Below are 21,433 nucleotides of genomic sequence, written 5' to 3'. Positions count from 1 at the left end.
TCCGATGCTTTGTTTTTCTCTATGTACCGTAGTAGAAATCTTAAAGAGGCCTACCACCTCCGTGTACCCGACAATTATGCAATATTAAACGGGTAAAAAAATGGAGTTTTGAGGGAGAGAGGAAGTTACTGTACAGTAACCCAACATAGACAACACAAAATCTTAAGAGGCCTACCACCTCCGTGTACCCGTTACTATGCAATATTAAACTGGTAAAAATATGGAGTTTTGAGGGAGAGAGGAAGTTACTGTACAGTAACCCAACATAGACAACACAAAATCTTAAGAGGCCTACCACCTCCATGTACCCGTTACTTATGCAATATTAAACTGGTAAAAAATGGAGTTTTGAGGGAGAGAGGAAGTTACTGTACAGTAACCCAACATAGACAACACAAAATCTTAAGAGGCCTACCACCTCCGTGTACCGTTACTATGCAATATTAAACTGGTAAAAATATGGAGTTTTGAGGGAGAGAGGAAGTAAACCTTAAGAGGCCTACCGCCGTCGTGTACCCGTTACTATGCAATGTTAAAGGGATAAACAAGAAAACCAGAAATTAACTCATTTTTCATTTTATTATTGCACTGTATGTACTTAATGATTACTAAAACTAGTCTACAAAAGGAATCCTTAATACTAGCACAAACATAAGACTTAATACTACTGTATACTTAACACTACTTAATACTGTACGTACGTTGCTACTGACTATGGACTGTACACCTTACACCTAAATTGAAATGTACTGTACACGTTCTAATGCTACACCTAAATTGAAATTACTGTACACTATTTACTGTACACGTTCTACTGCTACTCTTAAATTTACTGTACTGTACACTCTGTTACACAGCTGCTCCTCCCCAGGACTTGCACGCAACGAAGGGTAAACCTGTGGAATAAACACAAAATCAAATGTAGAAATGGTTTGAGCTGTAGGCTAATTTACAAAAAAACCCTTAATCTTACTGTATGCACAAGCATTTCCAGGTCACTTATAATCACAAAAACTTTTTCACAACCAGTAGGCTACAGCTTTATCCATACTGTACCTTGACGTTGATGAATATGTACAGTTGCCCCTCACACAAGCACTGAACTCCTCCAGGACTTTCATTCAACGAAGAGTAAACCTGTGGAATAAACACAAAATCAAATGTAAAAATGGTTTGAGCTGTAGGCTAATCTACAAAAGAATCCTTAATCTTACAGTACAAGCATTTCCAGGTCACTTATAATCAAATTAAAAACTTTTTCACAACCAGTAGGCTACAGCTTTATCCATACCTTGACGTTGATGAATATGAACAGTTGCCCCCCCACACAAGAACTGAACTCCTCCAGGAACTTCACTCAATTACTGCACAGTAATCTGTGGATTAAACACAAAATAACATGTAGAAACATCATTTCCTGTTATGAGCTGTAATAATACACAAAAGCCTTAATCTTACAAGCATCTTTAGGTCATTTATAAACATTAAAAAGGTTTTAACAACTAATACGGCATGGCCCATACCTTGACACTCATGAACAGCTCAGATGAACAGCCCAGACTCAACGGCTTTGGGAGATTCATTCAATGGAGTGCAGTACTGTACAGTAACCTGTGGATTAAACACAAATTGAAATGTACTGTTAGTAACTCAATGGGTACTGTATTTATGGCACCTTTCATTGCTTTAACTTGCATGAATAAATATTCACTGTACTGTATCTCTAGGTCATTTATAAACACTAATAAAAGTTTTTAACCACGACAGTAGGGCCCATACCTTGGCATTGATGAGGATCTGGATCTGTGGAGATGGATGTGGAGAGGAGGTATGGAGAGAGCATCACTGGTTGGAAGGGGAATCTCCTTCCATACAGTCTGATTGCTGCTCTTCAGGAGATTCCTCTTTTCTCTGTTTTTTGGCACTGGGACCGGGCTGGTTTTCTTCTTAGAAAAAAACCTGTACAGGGTCGTCTGCTGTTGACGTTTTTTCAGGTGTTTCCTGTACACATTGACTAAGTTGTCGTCAACATAGTCAATAGCCCGGTTCACTACAGCCTTGTCATGGTGATGCTTCTCGAAGAATTCCTGGAATTTCTCCCAGTGCATCAGCATTTCCTTGATTCCTTTAGTGCCTGTAGTAGGCACCTCCTTGCTCTCCTCCTCTTCAGACACCTCCTCAGCCAAAACCTTCTGCTGCTCCTTGTGAAGTTCCTGGAGTTCCTCTGTTGTCAGTTCCGTGTTGTGTTCTGCCACCAGCTCCTCTACATCATCAGAACTCACCTCCAAGCCCATGGACTTGGCCACAGAAACAATTTCCTCAACATCAGCGTCAGGCAGCGGAAGGGGTTCAGCTTCAGGGTCATCTCCAAGCTGACTTGGGGCATCAAAACCCTCGAAGTCCCTAAGAGGAGCCCCATCAGGCCAAAGGTTTCTCCAGCCTGCTGTAAGGGTCCTCTTAGAAACTTCGGCCCATGCTTTATTTATCAGCCTAACACAACTGAGGATGTGGAAATGTTCCTTCCAAAATTCAGTAAGTGTTAGGCTGGTTTCATTGGTGACTTCAAAACACCTTTGGAAGAGTGCCTTGGTGTACAGCTTTTGAAGTTTGCAATGATCTGCTGGTCCATGGGCTGGAGTAGTGAGGTAGTTCTGGGTGGCAAAAACTTGACCTTAAGCCAGCTGAACTCGTCAGCCAGCTCATATTCCATGTCGGGGGTGGGCAGGGGCATTGTCCATGACGAGGAGTGCTTTCAGTGGCAAACCTTTCTCTTCGAGGTATTCCTTGATAGTGGGGCACACACTTCAGAAACCCACTCTCGAAAGATTTGCCTAGTTACCCAGGCCTTAGCATTTGATTTCCACATTACAATCAGCTTATTTTTAAGAACTTTATGTTTCTTAAAAACTCTGGGGGTTTCGGAGTGATACACTAGCAGAGGCTTGATCTTAAGGTCCCCACTAGCGTTTGCACACAACAGTAGAGTTAACCTATCCTTCATGGGTTTATGGCCAGGCAATTTCTTCTCCTCTTTTGTAATATAGGTCCTCTTTGGCATTTTCTTCCAAAAGAGGCCTGTCTCATCACAATTGAACACTTGGTTTGATACTGAAACCATTCTCATCCACGTACTGCTGGAATTCAGTCACGTACTTTTCTGCAGCTTTCTTATCAGCACTCGCTGCCTCCCCATGCCTAAGAACACTGTGGATGCCACTTCTTTTCTTAAACCTATCAAACCATCCACGACTGGCCATAAACTCATGATCGGTACTCGAACCTGGTGTACTTTTATCAAGTCAGTGTGCAAACTTTTAGCCTTCGCACAAATCATGGCCTCGGATACGCTATCCCCCGCAAGCTGTTTTTCATTGACCCAAACTAATAATAGTTTCTCAATTTCCTCTATTACGGGGGGCCTCTGCTTCGTCAAACTCGTAACCCCCTTAGCAACACTAGCACTCTTAATGGCTTCTTTGTTCTTTAAAAATGTGCTGATGGTGGACCTGGGTAACCTATACTCCAACGCTAAATCAGTCACACGAATGCCCCTTTCATACTCTTCAATTACCTCCTTCTTCAGTTCAATAGTAGTCCTCACAGTCTTCCTCTTCTGCTTATCAGCTGTGGCTGGCTTGGGACCCATGATTCCGAGAGAATGTAGAATTTTGCAGGAGACAAAAAAATTCACCTGTACAAGCCTGCACTTCTTGTTTCAAACAGCAGCGGCAGCGTGAGTGGGCTTTAAGTGCTTTTAAATGTGCGTGGGAAGAACGCCACCACCAACAACGCCAACTAGCGGCGGCGTTACCAAAACACTTTTGTTTACAAACATCATATGTTTCGTCGACGGGTCGGATCGCGTCGGGCGTCGGGTCGGATTCCGGTTTTTGTTCGGGAACCGGCGCAAACTTTTCTCGGCATTTCGTGTCGGAATCCGATTTTGTCGGGTTTCGGTACGGTCGAAGACCGAGGTACCACTGTACTTTGTAAAAATATAAATTATGCCGAATTAATTGATTAAAGTTCAACGGCAAACTTTCAAAACACGTGATTCGGGTATTATTTAAGCTTGCAAAATTCTCATTACACTGTGTCAACAAATAACGTATCTAGATACTCTCTGGCTGCAAAAGAAAAAAAGGAAATGATGAATGTGTACAGCACTGAAATTTTTAATACAGTATTACTGATAGACAACTAGGCTCCGTTACATGAACTTTTAATATCAAGAATAATAACTAAATATAAGTAAGCTCACTTCTTGCACTTAACCTACCATACAGATTGAGCAAAATTAATTTACTGAAACACTTTTCACTTAAGAATCTTTGACCCACTACAAAAACCCTAAACATTCAACCTACCCTTACTAATCATGACCAATTACAACAAGATTGAATGAAACAATATTTGGCAATGAGGTCGAACTACGAAAGCTATTAATCTGCAGACCGGAAAAAAAAACACCTCAGTTGCAATCTGACTAACTTCTTGGTTTCAAATTGCACAGGGAAGGAAAGAGGAGTGTGAGTGTGTTAACCTTTCAAGCTCTACTCCACCCCCACTCATAACCCACATCACCTGAGTAACTACTAAACTTGCATGACCTTACAAGCTATAAACTCTACCACAACACTGGAGTTCTGTGACTCCAAACTTCCCATATTGATACTACTACTGTACCTCATTATTGTGGAAGATGTCTCAGTAGGCTATTTGTGGAGCAATTTCCTTGTGACAACCTGCACCCTCCAATCTTATGTATATATTCTCTCTCCAACAAACTTTCACTCTAAGATACTGGGTTACGTGTGAAGTCACAGTGCTTCAGCAATCCCATAAAAGAAAAATGTTAGTATTGACCCTTCACATTATATAACACTGGCCTTTCTATTATCTAAGTATTTCTTGTCCCAACTTGACAGCATTTTATTCAAGAACTATCTCCTGCTAGTCTATACAGTATACAGTATTTCTTATGGTAACAATTCAATTCCACACTAATTAAGACATTAGTAGGCTAGTACAGCCCCAGAAGACTTTTGTTAAGTGCCTCATTTGCCAATTTCAAAGGTGAGGACTCTTCTGAACCTGCTGACCAAATGAAACAAATTTAAAATAGCTTAGCAGACCAGTGTTGTAATGAGTAACAAACTAAAGCCGCTAGCCTAATATTGCGGTAAAACTTTAGTTGTGTGGCCTGATTCCTGCCAGTCGTCGACCGGTACAGGTTCCTCATACATAAACATAACCTTTCCTTTAATGCCAGGTCCTAAACTAGCCAGATATTCCCTACCTAACCTACCTTGGGTGACATGCCCTGACCTAGCCTGGTTGGCAACTGGCAGTAATCAGGCCGAGAAACTAGAGTTTTTTACCAATATTGCTTTTCATCGCATTTCCGTGCAACTGGAGTTTTTTTACAAATATTGCTTTTCATCGCATTTCCCAGATGTTTTCGGAATACAATAGCACAAATCACTAACAGCCAATCAATTAGGAGGTTTAGAGCTAACAGGCCTAGCCTACAAGTAAAAATATAGCAAAAAGTGCTCAAATTGACACTTAGTTCACTGAACGACAAGGATTACTGGAACAAGTGCATACTTCCAACAAAAATCACAATTTTTGGATTTTTTAAGTAAATTGTATTTTCCCTAACTATACAAACCTGAGGTCCCTTATGTTAGAAATTACTTTCAGCGTACACTGGAAACGGCCGTTAAATTCTTGAGCAAGGTGGTTAGGCAGTAACTACCGTCAGGCAGGTGGGAATACCCCCATGCCCAGATGTAAACATTCCAGTTTGCCTTTCAGCTCAAGTTCAGATTGAGGGGTGGCATGAGGTGGGCATAATATGTAATGCTAAGGACCTCAGGTTTGTATAGTTAAGAAAAATACAATTTACTTTAAAAAATTGTGATTTGTTCCGACACGATTTACAAACCGTCGGTCCTTTACAGTAGGAAGACTCACTAATTGGAGAGAGGAATCTGAGCGAGTGTCCTGAACTGACTGGAGTTCTGCACACCTGGGTTACTCCTCCTGGTCGAAAGAGCGAGGAGTACCCAAGCCTCTGACATATTGATCAGAGTGCAGGAACCACAAGATCAAATGTCAGATACTGGACCTTTTCGCACTGAGTGAGGAACGTGACTCAGACGAAACAGGCTGGAAGAATCAGAGTCGGAGGCAGTAAGGAAAAGCTGAGATAGGGTTTCCCTTATTGCCAGACTCTCCTTCCTCCCCTTGCTAGAGGAAGGACCGGAATTGCTTCTATGATTCTACGAGAAAAATACAACGGGTGCTCAATGTGTAGTCTTACCGCATCAGTGCCAGGTCCAGCAAGTGTTGGTTCGAGACCTATTCTCATCCCGAAGAAGTAGAAGGACGGGGAAGGAGAAGGAAGAGAGGCCAGTCACTAACAGTATCCTTCTCACTTCCAGAACCAACACCTTACGCGAGATGCTACTCGTCCTCTTGAATGAGCCAGGTAAGAAAACAACTTGTTGAGCAGCCACCACAGAACCAAGGAAAAAAGGTTCCAAGGGCCTGTGGGCAGGACCACAGGAAGAAGACATGAGTGTGGTGTATGAGACCACGACTTGCTTCCAGACTGACAGAAACTTCTGGAAAACGAGGGATGGACCAAGCCATCAGCTTCGTCAGCTCTTGGGTGGAAGGTACAGGTATCGTCGCCGTCAGCTGCTGAGTACCTCCTTCAATTGCTTTATGAAGCCAGGAGGAAGATGTGTCCTTAGACACTTATTCCTTGGGAGAAAGAGTACTAGCGAAAATGTTGACATCCAGGTTAGGAGTGTCGAGCCTTTTCAGAGTACCACAGCTCCCTAAAGGACAACGTAACGAATGATCTGGAACATCAATACAAAGCCCAAGGACGACTCAAACCCGACAACAGATGCCGATGGATTTGGAGTCCACCTATGACATCTGAGGAGTCGAGGTATTGATCCCCTTCACCTGTTTTTCCATCTTCTACGCCAAGGCCAGAGCAAGATGAGAGATGGCCCTATGAGGGCACATCTCTATCCAACGACTCTCGTAAGGGCACGTGCAGCATGGGACAGGAACCCTAAACAAGAGTCACATGCCATACAGGGAACAGTTTCCTGGGACAGCAAGACTGAAGAAGCTTCTCATCCGTACCTCAAGCTTGACTGAGGAGGAGGCTACTTCAGATAGAAGACTAGGTCGCAAGGGCCTACGTTGTTCACAAACGAAAGGGAAAGAAGCAACCCTCGTCAGAGAAGACGAGAAAGTCCAGACTAGAAGAGCGACTCTGACCCAAGAAGGAGTTCTGCAACGACATCCACCAGCAAATATGGCTCCAGTCCCTGGGAGTCTCGCAGAGGACTTCAAGAGGTATCCAGTTATAACCGCTTACACTCAGCAAGAAAGCCTATGCTTGCAAGGGAAGCTGGAAGGTCTCCCAGTCCCAAACACAAAGGGATGTACTGCCCGAAGAACCGCTTCTTGTGTAGCTGCTACAGGGGTTGGATCAAGCAGAACTCTTCTCGATGCCTCGGCTATCAGGTTGGGCGAGAGGCGAAGTCTTCCAGCATTTGTCTGTAACTCAGGGTGAGCAATGCTTGAGAACCCTAGCAAAACAGACAAATACAAAGTGAAAAAATGTAGATATCAAGTTTCCCAGAAAGACAGCATGCCTCACTGTAGCGGACCCTGGGTCTGATATGAAGGAGCGAGAAAAAACTACCAACTTGTGCAGCGATGGATGGATGGATGTATGAGTTTTAGGGCAAAAGCCCAGGCACTGGGGCCAAAGAAGCCATTCAGCGCCGTAATGGAAACTAAATAAATTATTTTATGAAAAATTAGTTAATGAGTGTATGATGAAGATGGTTCATAGATAAATTACAATATGATAAATGAATGAATTAATGAAGAAAATGCTTAATAAATAAATATATATATATATATCTATGATGTGATTAATAAAATATAATTAAATTTTATTAAAAATGTTTATAGACTTTAAAAAGGAGATGAGAGCAGAAATATCTGCTTCATCTCCCAAAATATCACAGAGGGATTTACCTCTAAAATATCTCTCTCTTTGGTTAAAATATCTTGGGCAAGCAACCAGAATGTGCTCCACTGTTAGCATCTCACCACCGCAAGCACACTCTGGGAGGCTGCCCCCTTCTAAAATAAACTGATGGGTCAAATAAGTGTGCCCAATCCTCATTCTGCTTAAAACTATTTCTGTTCGTCTATCCGACTGGAAAGACGAAAGCCACGACAATATACTATTTCTGATTTTTCTATACTTTCTATTATTGGCAAGAGAAGAAGTCCATCTTTCTTGCCATTTGTTTAAAATATAAGATCTAAAAGGACCTTTTAGGTCTGTATGAGGCACTTTACTAAAGGCTGTTTCTGAAGAGACACTAGCACCTTTCGCTTCCCTATCTGCCATCTCATTTCCACAAATCCCCACATGAGAGGGGACCCAACAGAAAGAGACAGATTTACCCAGATAATACAAATGGAAGAGCGATTCCTGAACTTTTTGAACTAATGGATGGAAGCTATTGAATTTTTTTATTGCTTCTAAAGTGCTTTTGGAGTCCGAGTAGATGACGAAATTAGTGTCGCTACTTTCAAAAACTATATCCAGGGCAGAGACTATGGCTGTTAGTTCTGCTGTGAATATGGATGCAAAGTCAGGTAGTTTAGCTGTATATGCTGTATCACCAAGGATAACTGCACAGCCAACACCACTATCTGACTTTGATCCATCAGTATAGATTTTTGTCACATTAGTATGGGCAGTATCGTGCTCCAAGAACTTTCCCCTAATCTCTTCCTCAGGACAGTCTTTTTTGTTATATGCTTTTTTGCACAAGGATGCTGCTGGGATAAGCCATGGAGGATACACAGGATGTTTCACTTCCATGACTTTCTGGGATTTAAGATGACTATCCCTAACATCTTCATTTAGTCTAATTTGGAATGGTCTAGAGGCTCTTGTACCAGAAAAGACCCGTGAGTCTGCTTCCCTCAGCACTTGGAAGGAGGGATTTTTGGGAGCACTTTTAATTCTAGCCATGTATCTTAATCCTAGTTCTTGCCTCCTTAGATCAAGGGGAAGTTGGTCTGTATCAACATATATGCTTTCAACAGGCGAAGTTCTAAAAGCTCCTGAGCATATTCTCAGCCCCATATTGTGTACAACGTCCAGTTCCTTCAGCTTGGTTTTACAAGCTGAGGAATAAATCTGACAGCCATAGTCTAGCTTGGATCGACACAACGAGTCATATAGTCTCAGCAGGGATTTTTATCAGCTCCCCAACTAAATCCAGAGACAACCTTTAAAATATTGAGAGATTGTTTAACATTAGTCTTTAAGGCATTTATGTGGCTGGCCCATGTCAATTTCTGGTCAATGGTCATTCCCAAAAATTTTACTTCCTTTTCATAAGGAATGATAGATCCTTTTAAACTAAGGGTGGGAACCTCTTCCACACGCTGGCACCTAGTAAATCTTACAGAAACTGTTTTCGAGGAAGAGAATTTAAAACCATTCTCATCAGCCCACTTTGTAATAGCATTAACAGACCTTTGCAAATGTTTACATACTGACGAGGCATCATATCCTGTGCAGTATATTGCAAGGTCATCAACAAAAAAGCGAGCATTTAACAGGTGATGATATTTGTTGCACAATACTGTTTATTGCAACTGAAAAAGTGTCACACTTAACACACTTCCTTGTGGAACACCCTCCTCCTGCACAAAAGGTTGGGAGAGTGTGTTGCCCACTCTAACCTTAAAAAAAATCTCTCTGTTAAAAAGGAATATATGAATTTAATCATTCTTCCACATATGCCCATTTTGTGCAATTGTTTTAAGATGCCAATTCTCCAAGTAGTGTCATATGCTTTCTCCAGGTCAAAAAATACCCCGATAGTCTGACATCGTTTGGCAAAACCTTGCTGGATTTGATTGGTCAGCCTCAGCAAAGGATCAAGGGTGGAACGATTTTTCCTGAAACCAAATTGAAATGGAGTTATTAGTCCTTTAGTTTCCAGGTGCCAAACTAATCTGGTGTTTATCATTTTCTCCATCAGCTTACAAACACAGCTGGTAAGAGCTATTGGTCTATAGCTGGTGGCTTGGGAAGGTCTTTATTAGGCTTTTTATGGGGACAATTATGGATATTTTCCAGTCCTTGGGTAAAATTCCAGTTTCCCATATTTTGTTTATAATCTTGAGTAGATACTTTTTGGCATCATCTGGGAGGTGTTTAAGCATTTCATATAAAATTGAATCACCCCCGGGAGTTGTTGATTCAGTTGAAGAGAGTGCTTCCCGAAATTCTCTTAAGGAAAATTTGTGGTTGTATGGTTCAGATTTTCCCGAATCAAATTTCAGAGTCATTTCAGCCTTCCGAATTCTCTGAAATTCTAGAGAATAATTATCAGGGCTGGAAACTTGAGAAAAGTGTTTTCCCAGCTCACTGGCAACTTCAGTGGGCTCTGTGATCAGAGTGTTATTGACTTTTAATGAGGGTAATGGTGACGCAACAAATTTTCCACTCAGTTTCCTAATTTTGCGCCACACCACTCTCAATGGAGTTTTGGAATTGATTCCATTGATATAATAAAGCCAACTCTCTCTTTTGGCTTTCTTATAAAAGCGCTGCTGCTTGGCTAACGACGATTATAGATTAATTTAGACTGAGGGGAGCCACTAGTTTTGTATCGTCGGTAGCACTTCCTAGTGACTTTCCTCAGAGTACCACATGTCTTATTCCACCAGGGAACTGCAGGTCTGCGAGGTTTACCTTTTGTCTTAGAGATCGGGCCCTCGGCACTCTTCAGAGTGGATTCAATGAAGTAGTCATAGGCATCCAGGTGAGAATGAAATGACTCAAATTCCTTATCTAAATTGACTCCTTGACTGAACTTGTCCCAGTCAGCATCCTCTACCTTCCACTTAGGTAATGTTTCAGATGGGGCATTTACAGCATATTTCAGATGGATCGGGTAATGATCACTGCCATTCAAATCTTCATTAACAGACCAGTTAAAGTAAAGGTGGATATTTGTTGAGGAAATACTAAGGTCCAGTGCAGAAAGATGATTATGATGAATACTGTGGAAGGTCATTGACCCATTATTATATAGTGCAACATCATTCGTATCAATAAGGTCCTCAATTATTTTCCCTTTGCCGTCTAAACACTGACTTCCCCAAAGGGGGTTGTGGGCATTAAAATCTCCTAATAAGAGAAAAGGAGCGGGAAGTTGGTTAATCAAGGACTGAATATCTCCAATGTTAAAAGAAAGGTCTGGTGGGAGGTATAGTGAGCAGACCGTGATCCTCTTGTCTAAGATGGCAGACACTGCAACCGCTTGGAGAGTTGTATTTAGTTGTATTGTGGAGTGCTGCAAAGACTTATTGATAATAATTGCAGCACCTCCATGAGCACGATCACCAACTGGGGGAGTAGAATTAAACATGGCATAATCAAGTCCAGGGTTGTAAGGAGAGTTTCCTATCATTGTTTCTTGCAGGCATACGATCCCTGGGCTGAATTCATTCATTAAAACTTTAAGATCTTCAGAACGGGCTCTGAGACCTTTGCAGTTCCACTGGAGGATGTCGTAAGTGAATGTAAAAAAAGTTAAAAGTACTACTTCCCACTCACTGGAGGGGAAGTGCCGATCCTAGGTTGGAGAGGAAAGTTCTCCTTTATCAGAGGTGGTTTTTTTTATCCCTTTTCGTCCTTGTTAGAGGTCGGGGTTTTTGGCTTACCATCAGATTTTGTGTTATGCCTTTGATGGTCAGGGTGTTCACTGGTCTTCTGAATATTGTTGTTGCTGTTGCTTTGAGTCTTAGGACAGCATGACTGGTAAGCACTCACCTGGCTTTGGGCTTTATATACATTTGGACTCACCTTTCTGGGTGGGGAGATCTCTTCCAGCGCACTGAACCCATTTGATGTTTTTATTATAAAACCCTCATCACTGGGGGATGTGTTCCTTGTGCGCTTTCTTGTGGAAGCAGCTGCTACCTTATCCCTGTTGTTAGTGGTAGTAACGACCGAAGGGTTAGAGTTTGCTCTCCTTATTTGGGGCTGTTCCTTCGATTCTTTCTTGGTGGGAATGTTCGCATATGTTTGCAAGCTTTGTTTGGGTGCTGAGTCTCCTGCCTTTACTTTTGTTTCCACTTTGTGGTGTAGATTGTCCATGCTTTTTGAAGTGCAGTGTTTGGTACTAGGCTTCAAAGTACTTCGTGATTCAGGGTTCTGATTATTGTTTTCGGCCGATGTAGAAGCAGGTTTCCAGAGCCTACTAGTAGATGTTATTGGAGGCTTTGCTTTATTAGGATTCTTCATCAACCTTATGACAGAAGCATAAGTGGAGTTGGCACTTCTATTCGCTGCCATTACCACCCGCTTTGCTGCACTAAGGCTGATGTGTTCGTTGTCTGCCACTGCCAGCACTTCTTCTTCGAACCTGTGCCTGGGGCAGGTCCTAGAATTTGGAGTGTGGTCGCCTTCGCACTGAAAACAGTACCGGGCTGCTTCACACTCAGGGTTGTCGTGCTCTACAGAGCATACAGAACATCTTTTTTTATTAATACATGAGATTTGAATATGGCCGTATTCGTAACATTTACGGCATTGTTTTGGCTTTCGTTTGTATTTTTTTACCTGCATCCTTTCGTGGCCGACGATGAGGGTGTCAGGTAAATAACTAGAGGAGAAGGTTAGTAGGATGGCTGCATCGCCTCCCAGTTTTTTAACTTGGTATATGCAAGGGGAGCATCGTTTGAGAATTTCCTCCTCATTAAAGGCATGAAGATCTCTAGAGTATACCACCCCTCTTAAAGTGTTAAAGAATTTATGGGACGCAATATGTTCAATATTCCCATCTTCAGGTGGTTTGAATTTGGTTAACAATACTGCTTGCGTCTCGTTTCCTGCTTTTATTAATAAGTTCTTCCCATACCTTTTCAAATTTCCGATGGGGATAGTACCCACTTTGTTCTCAATGCATTCGGCACATTTTATGAGATTATCCCTTCCCTCCTTAAAGCTAGCAACATGCCAAATTGGGGGGGGGAGTGTTCTGCTGCATGGAGACGATTCACGTTCTTCATCCTTTGGTACAAAATCAAAAAGATCGTCATTCACATTTCTCACTGAGAACACCTTCGTGCTGAGTACTGCATCGTTGAGGACATGGCCATGTAATTTCTTCTGAGCCTCATGTGCTTCCTGGGAAGAAGAGAATTTAATATAAGCAGAAAAAGTCCGCTTGTCTTTTTCTAGATTCAATTTTATTCTTTCTACTTTTCCAAATTGCTTGGCTACACTGAACAAGCATTCATAGTCCAATGATAGGCTAATGTTAGTGCAATAGAGCACTCTATCTAAGTCAATTCCACCAGTTTTGATACCTCCCTGGTGTCTCGGAGTCTGGGTTAGTCCAATGGTCGAGCTCGTGTCCATGTCTCGGGCGCCAGAAGTCGTTTCCCGTGCCAGTAAGTCGCCAGATCCAGGGAGGGAATACATGAGGCCAAATCCATTTTGAGAGAGCATTTTATATACTGCTTGGTTATATCAAGAAGGCACCGTGGATCAGTCAGGTATTGGGATTCTCCGCCAATGGCACAAGTGAGAGTTGACTCCCAATGGTCCACCCCATACCCTACCCTGACGGGATAGCACCAACACGCTTTCAGTGGCCCAGGTATAAGCCTATCCGCCTGCTGAGAGCTCTGCCCCCACCAATGGGGACCGACTCCCCACCGTAAGCATGTTGGTGGGCTTCCGGACAAAAGCCAGGAGTCCCATCCCAAACACCAGCCCCCCCTGGATTCCGATGGGCTGATGCCTGGAGATGGCTCCGCCCTAAAGATAGCAATGGGAGGGTCCCATCACTACCTCTTGGGTCCAAACCATGTCAGGTGGTGACTTAACCACCACAACTCCCACAATTAGCTTCAGATGCCAACCCCTCCCAAAACACGGTCCCTTCTCAGACTCACCTAAGCAGCGAAGTTTTTGCAAAAGTGGAAAATTCCACATAATCCAAAATGTTAATAAAAATGTGACATGGAGGGGAAGGATGTAGTAAGAATGAAAATTTCTAGAAAGAAGAGATAGTTCTGACGAATTTAGTTGGATCGGCAGCAGAGTCTCAAGACTAGTGGAGAGGAATCCCAATCAGGTGTCAAGACCCTTCTGCTGGTCCCTAAGCCCCCTACCCACGACAAGGGGTCAGAATCTAGGGGGAACTTGTGCAGCGAGGCAACAGAAAGGTGGTAGGGATTTCTCAGTTGAGCAATCTCTTCGTGAATCTTTGGATGAACACTCAAACCCTAGGCCAATACATCTTCACCGGGGATGCATCTGGCTAATTGAGAAGTCGCGTGCACTAAAGAACACTCGAGTACCTGAAAATATCAACAGATGAAACAGGAGGAAAAAATTATTCCCTCCTGTTTGTCGACAAATGCCACTACTGTGGTTTGTTGTTCAACGAACCAGTCAGTGTCGCAAAACTCATCCTGAATTCTCAGAAGGCCAGAAGGATACCTTGAGTCCAGGATAGTGATGAGAAGGTACTAATCTTCTCCGTCACATACCTTCAAGACAAAGTCTTACAGGTGTGCGCCTATTCCTCGATCAGTGAATCCGTAAGTAGACACAAGATGTGAGGGGAATATGCAAGCATATTCAAAGGTTCCTTCAATCAAGCATTAGCCTAACTCCTTCCTCATACTTTGAAGAGGAAAGGATGGAGGAATGGAAGCAGACTTCCATTCTCCACCAAGATGACAGGCTACCAAGACAATTAGTTCTGGCCGGGCTGGCATTTCCCAACACGGGAGCACGGGAGAGGAAGCGGGATGAAAAGGAATCCACTCTCAGCTCTCGGCAATGTTGCTGCCAGCCCCAGAGACTTGATAAGTATCATTTCATAAAGATTCTGCAGTAGGAGAACTTCTTCCTGGTCGATACTTCTTTCTCTCTTCCCTCCTCCCTTATGGGAAAGTGGGTGGAAAGAGACACAGTTATGTGCACTTTCCTAGAGGGGTAGGAGAGGCTATGTTCTGCAATCTTCTACCAGAGCCTGGGACTTCTTAGGAGTTGGGGGGGGCTTGAACTCGAGGTCGAGTCGACTAAGACCCAAAGGTCTTGGCCATTGTCCAAAGGACAAGGCAGTGCCCTGGTACAAACCTTGATTACTGAGGTATCTGGCAAATCTCTGCAAGAGAAAGGCAGAACCAAATAAGGTTCGTTCCTAAGGGTCGAGCCAACTCGGGACTTATGAAACTGGAGATCCGAATTGGGACAAAGTCCTTCTTAGCACCAGAATTGCCCACAGAACTGCAGTCGGCCAAACCCTCCGAGGCAAGAAGAATTCGTATTCTGTTAAGGCAAAGGAGAAGCTTGGTGTCTTGACCTGAATGAACTCCTTCTCCGAAGAAAAGAGTTCATCTGGTCGAGAACGCTCTTGGAAGCCAGGACCCCGGTGGCACCCAACACTCTAGGCCCCTCGGGAACTGCAAGGGTTGAGAGTGATGGAGATTATTCATTGGGAGAGTCGCGGTCCTGTCCTGGGGATCCTTTAGCTGACAAATCGGCGCGAAGTTCTTCGAAAAACGAGAGCAATCGCAACTTGAAGAGGAGGACCCTCGCTGCTTCCAAAGCGTGAAACTCCTGTACCTCTCCCCCTGGAGGGAGCCTTGACAGATCCCATGAAACCGTCCTCAGCTTACTGGTTGTACTACGAGACAATCGGGGGACCGACACCCAAAGCACGCCAGGAAGCCATACTCCGAAGAGCTCTCTCTGTCAGTCTCGTGCCTCTCAGAACATTGATTGATTGATTTGTTTATTAAATCTGGTGTCATAACATCTAGGTTATTGACGCCTAAACAAATTTAAATATAAAAATTAAGTTTAAAATAAATTTCATATAAAAATATCTAAAAGTTATGTATATAAATATAAAAAAAAAAAAAAAAAATCCATATAAAAATATCTAAAAGGTATGCATATAAATATTTGAATAAAAAGAAATAGGTTTAAAATAAATTTCATATAAAAGTATCTAAATGATACGTATATAAATAAATTTCTTCATATATTCTATATACAAGCTAAATTTTTTTCAGAAGGCCCACCTCCAACATAAAAGTATACAATTGCTGAGTGTTACAATCCTTCCCAAGGATTGTAGCAAGATTAAAATTATCAACATCTCGTCCCCAAGACAGGAACCTTTGTCTCAAATTCCTAAGTGTGGGACATTCAACCAGCAAATGTCCCACACTCAGGGGTACAGCACAGTCTTCACAAATTGGAGGATTCTCACGGGACATCAAGAACCCATGCGTGAGTCTTGTACGTCCAATCCTCAACCTGCACAGCATTGTCTCCTGTCTCCTTGGCATATGGGGATATGACCAAGGAGACACAGATGATGCAATACTACGCATTTTCCTATTTGTTAAAATACTCTCCCACTGGGACTGCCAACGCTTTTTTGTTTGTCCTACTACAGGATATACATCCCGATATGGCAGTAGGCATCTTGTGGGTTCTGGAGAGTTGACCGCTGATTTCGCTAGTTGGTCTGCTTTTTCGTTCCCATCCACCCCAACATGGGAAGGCACCCAACAGAACTTAACTTCTTTCTCTCTTCTTTTCAATAAAAACAACCATTCTAATACTTCTAAAATCAGGGGGTTTAACATGTTGACTGCGATTAGCAATGCTGTGAAACGGCCCAATGGGCGTTCTCTTTAAACCCTCATAAAATCAGTAACCAGCTAGCTATTGACGTGAGAGTTGTTATGGTGTATCCCTAAGGTAAGCCGAGTGCTCAGCCAGTGTAAAAAGCGTGACTTTATGTGGTACACTTCGCCTGACATAACAAAAGTCTTAATTACAGGCGTTGTGTACCTAATATGGACATAATAGATGTGGTCATATATGGCTCATGTCGCCCAAAACTATTAGAGACAGTTCTGCTGGCGTTGTGTGCCAAATATGGTCACACTGTGGATGTTCAGTTATGGTGCATATCGCTCAGACTGATCTAGGGAATTACCGTATGTAACGTGTACCAGACGTGGCTCATACTCAGTGTGACTCTAAAAGGCACACATCGCCCTGAATGATTGCACACGTTACTATAAGCGATATGTACCACATGTGGTCAACTGAAAAATGTGTAGAATTTCAATATATTGTTATTTTATAACAGATTTATTAGTCATTTGGTGTTTTGCAGACACACATGCACATGTATGTACATGCACACACACACACACACACACACACACACACACACACACATATATATATATATATATATATATATATATATATATATATATATATATATATATGTATTATTAATTTTTACACGTGTATGTTTTCATGTGTACATGAAATTTGTAGTTCTTCAAACACACATGTGCATATAGGAAAATATATATAAAACATACACAAGAATAATCTAGACTTCGTAAACACATATACAGTAAGTGGGGATAATACATAAAGATGCACATACATGTTACAGACAGACACACATTAGGAAACATATACAGGCTGTATTTTTGGCAATATAAATTTGTATTTTGCATAAATAAAAGTATTTATATACAAGTAAATTATTTAGGTCTTCTGCTGTTCTTATTCATATACTGTATCTGCCCATCTGTATACAGTAGCCCATTTTATAAAAAAAAAAAAAAATATATGTCTATCCATATATATATATATATATATATATATATATATATATATATATATATATATATATATATATAAACATATATATATATATATGTATATATATAAATTTGTATTTTGCATAAATATATATGTATTCATGTATATATGTATATATATATATATATATATATATATATATATATATATATATATATATATATATATATATATATATATATATATATATATATATATATATATATATATATATATATATATATATATATACATTACATACACACATACATATACATAGACTGATATACAAATTACCCATTGTCCCAATATGATGAAAAGTTAGTTTTTCTTATGTAGAAGCAAAACAGAAAGAATATTAATTTTATACTTGTACTCTAAATACTACATGATTTCCTTCATCATACAAGATATAAATGGATATTTTTTCACCAAGAAAAGGACACTATTAGGTATTATTTTACTTATGGACATTAATTGCTTTCAACATAAAATATAGGTTTTTCTGTTGTATTATGATGTGATTTGAATGATTTTGAGGTTTATTTCCATCGCAAATGAATACTTATCCTTCCCCGGCAAATGATATATACAAAATTAATAAAATTACGACTTGTCAGAATACTGCACCCCCTCTCCATAGCTAATACGGCAAAACTGTAATCAGTAAACACAGTTTTGCCGTATTAGCTATGGAGAGGGGAGGGGGTGCAGTATTCTGACAAGTCGTAATTTTATTAATTTTGTATACAGTATATCATTTGCCGGGGAAGGATAAGTATTCATTTGCGATGGAAATAAACCTCAAAATCATGCAAATCACATCATAATACAACGGAAAAACCTATATTTTATGTTGAAAGCAATTAATGTCCATAAGTAAAATAATACCCCACTATTAATTTTTTTCAGAAGTAAAATGTTTACCAAACTGATTTATTTTTGTACTGAATTTATATAAATATAATCTAGGGTTAAAAGGATAGCATTTTTGTTGATCTAATGATAATGTTTTCTATTTTTTTTTACTGAAAGAATTTAAAAAAAAATATACCCCTTTTGCCAGCATATGAAGATTATTTTCAGTAATAAATAAAGTGTTTAGTTAATGTTCTAGTTTACTTTAATTAATTTCCAATATATTACAATAATATTTTGGTATAAAAAAGCCCATTTTGATTAAATTTTGGACACTTGAAAAAAAGATATAATTCTTAGCATGTGTACCACATAGGGTACACATCGCTCATTCAGAGAGTCCCCTGTGAACCATATATGGAGCACATAGCAGTCAACGTGTTAAAGGATTAAAAGATTCCAGTGCCTGAAGTACACTTTTTGAATCACTATATATAATAAAATTGTTTTCATTATGAATTAAAATCTCCTTTAAAGCTTTTAAAATTGCATTTATCTCGGCAGTAAAAATTGAGGCAACGGATGATAACCTTCCACTCCTCTCTATATCAGGGAAGGCTACACCAAAGCCGACGCCAGCATCAGACTTTGAGCCATCCGTGAAGATTGGTGTGTAGGTGCCATGTTCCATCGAATGTTCTAAAAATATTGACCGCATGGCCTCACATGACAATTCTGACTTGAAATTAAAATACTTGCAGAATTCTACCTCTGGAAATTTCCAGGGGGGAATAACAGAATACTTTACTGGTAGAATCTTCACCCTAGGCATATTTAATTCCCTGAGAATCAAGTTTACTCTAAAAGCAAACGGATGCGGTTGCTTGGGATGATTTTCATAATAATGCCAATGCCTTTCCCTTCTCATACATATGCTGGTCAAAGACTTAGGTAGCCTCTGGAATCTATACCAGCTCCGAACCAGCAGACGCTTGTAATGAAGATCCAGTGGCACCTCACCAGCACCTACCAACATGCTCTCAATGGGAGATGATTTAAATGCTCCTGTACACAACCGTACCCCACCATGATGAATCGAGTTGAGCATTTTAAGGCTATTGGGCTTTGCAGACGTGTAAACTTCGCATCCATACGTTAATTTTGAAAAGACCAGGGCTTTATACAATCTCAACATCTGAGTTCTGTCTGCACCCCACACAGTATGAGACAGAACTTTCAGCAAATTCATCGCTTTCAAGCATTTGGTCTTAATATACTTCAGATTTGGGATCCAGGTCAGCTTACTATCAAAAATCAACCCAAGGAACCTCGTTTCACCTACACATGGAATTCTTTGCCTATGAATAAATAGATCTGGATCAGGATGAAATCCTCTTATGCGACAAAAGTGCATAGTTACCGTTTTACTAGTAGAAAATTTAAAACCATTAACCTCAGCCCACTTCACTATATTGTCTATGCAGAGCTGAAGGCGACGTTCAGCCACTGCCATCCTTGAAGCTGCAAAGGAGATTGAAAGGTCGTCAACAAAATGGGTATATGTTATATCCGAGGGAATTATTTTGGAAACCCCATTGATTGCCAAGGCAAACAATGTTACGCTTAAAACACTTCCTTGTGGTACTCTCTTCTTCTTGACTGAATACTTCTGACATTGTTGCTCCAACCAGGACCTGAAATAGCCTATTTTTAATAAAAGCCTTAATGAAGAGGGGCAAATTGCCTCAGGTTACATTCATGAAGGATCCTCAAAATGCCATATCTCCATGTTGTATCATAAGCCTTCTCCAAATCAAAGAAGACCGTGATGTGATGTTGCTTGTTGGCAAAAGCTTCACATATTGAAGACTCCATTCGAAGTAGAACATCAGTTGTGGAGTGCATGCTTCGAAGCCACACTGTGCTGGGGACACATATTTACCCCCGTTCTAAGTACCACATCAAGCGTGTGTTTACCATTTTTTCCATGATCTTGCACAAACATGATGATAGTGCAATTGGACGATAATTTTCTACTTTAAACGAGTCTTTTCCAGGTTTCGCAAACGGCAATAATTTTAACATCTCCCAGATCTTAGGAAGATATGCTCCTGTAAATTCTGTTAATAAGGCTCAATATGAATTGTTTGGTATTTTCAGGGGTTTGCTTAATCACTGAATACGTTATATCATCCAGTCCAGGAGCTGATTCATTACATTTATTTAGGGCCGATAGAAATTCCCTCACCGTAAACGGATCATTGTATTTCTCATGTCTCAACGTATTAAAATCTATTTCAACTTGTTCCATCTGCTGCCTTTGAGCCGAGTATGGTCGATCATCGTTTTTCTTTGCAACATTAGCAAAATGATTAGCAAACTCATTTGCAACTAACTGGGGGTCTGCTACCTCACAACCATTGATCTTGATAACTGGAGATTGACAGGGAGTAAACTTGCCTGCTATTTTTCTAACTCTCTTCCAAACTAGTGTTAGAGGAGTTTTCGAATTTAATGAAGAAATAAAGATTGTCCAAGATTCTTTTCGTGCTTTTTTGATTTCCAAACGAAAATGAGCTCTTGCTTTTCGAAATTCTACACGGTAATACTCACATTTTCGTCTGCGGTATCTTGTGTATGCAGACCTCATAGTTCTATGAGTTTCCTGGCATTTACGAGTCCACCAGGGAACCGGTCGGCGGATAAATACGCCTGATGTCCTGGGTATGGACTGAAGACCAGCCGAGAACAATATTGTACTTAAAAATTCAAGAGCATCATCTACGC

At 40.9% G+C, this 21,433-nt stretch overlaps 2 protein-coding genes across 2 annotated transcripts; both read right to left on the bottom strand.

The window, feature by feature from the left end:
- Window positions 1-560: 560 nt before the first annotated feature.
- On the bottom strand, window positions 561-3,646 carry LOC136825547 (uncharacterized). Its single transcript, XM_067082135.1, has 6 exons — window positions 3,154-3,646; window positions 1,780-2,632; window positions 1,524-1,611; window positions 1,292-1,376; window positions 1,057-1,137; window positions 561-896 (listed from the first exon to the last, which is right to left on the bottom strand). The coding sequence occupies exons 1-3, from the start codon at window positions 3,644-3,646 to the stop codon at window positions 1,584-1,586; spliced, it is 1,374 nt and encodes a 457-aa protein (XP_066938236.1). The 3' UTR covers window positions 561-896; window positions 1,057-1,137; window positions 1,292-1,376; window positions 1,524-1,583.
- A 15,535-nt stretch (window positions 3,647-19,181) lies between these two features.
- Window positions 19,182-20,341, bottom strand: LOC136825551 (uncharacterized; the record flags this gene model as incomplete). Its single annotated transcript, XM_067082138.1, has 1 exon — window positions 19,182-20,341. A coding segment is annotated over exon 1 (978 nt), but the record flags the coding sequence as incomplete, so codon positions are not given.
- Between the last annotated feature and the right edge of the window lie 1,092 nt (window positions 20,342-21,433).

This window comes from Macrobrachium rosenbergii, chromosome 38, assembly GCF_040412425.1.
Source record: "Macrobrachium rosenbergii isolate ZJJX-2024 chromosome 38, ASM4041242v1, whole genome shotgun sequence".
NCBI classification, from domain to species: domain Eukaryota; kingdom Metazoa; phylum Arthropoda; class Malacostraca; order Decapoda; family Palaemonidae; genus Macrobrachium; species Macrobrachium rosenbergii.
Note: the sequence above shows the minus strand (reverse complement) of the source record. Positions and strands in the feature narration are given on the sequence as shown.

Coding starts and splice junctions, on each gene's coding strand:
- LOC136825547 (XM_067082135.1), bottom strand. CDS start 3,646: ATGGGTCCCAAGCCAGCCACAGCTGATAAGCAGAAGAGGAAGACTGTG. Junction 2,633..3,153: donor GATAAGAAAGCTGCAGAAAA/GTACGTGACTGA, acceptor TCACTACTCCAG/CCCATGGACCAGCAGATCAT. Junction 1,612..1,779: donor AGATCCTCATCAATGCCAAG/GTATGGGCCCTA, acceptor TTTAATCCACAG/GTTACTGTACAGTACTGCAC.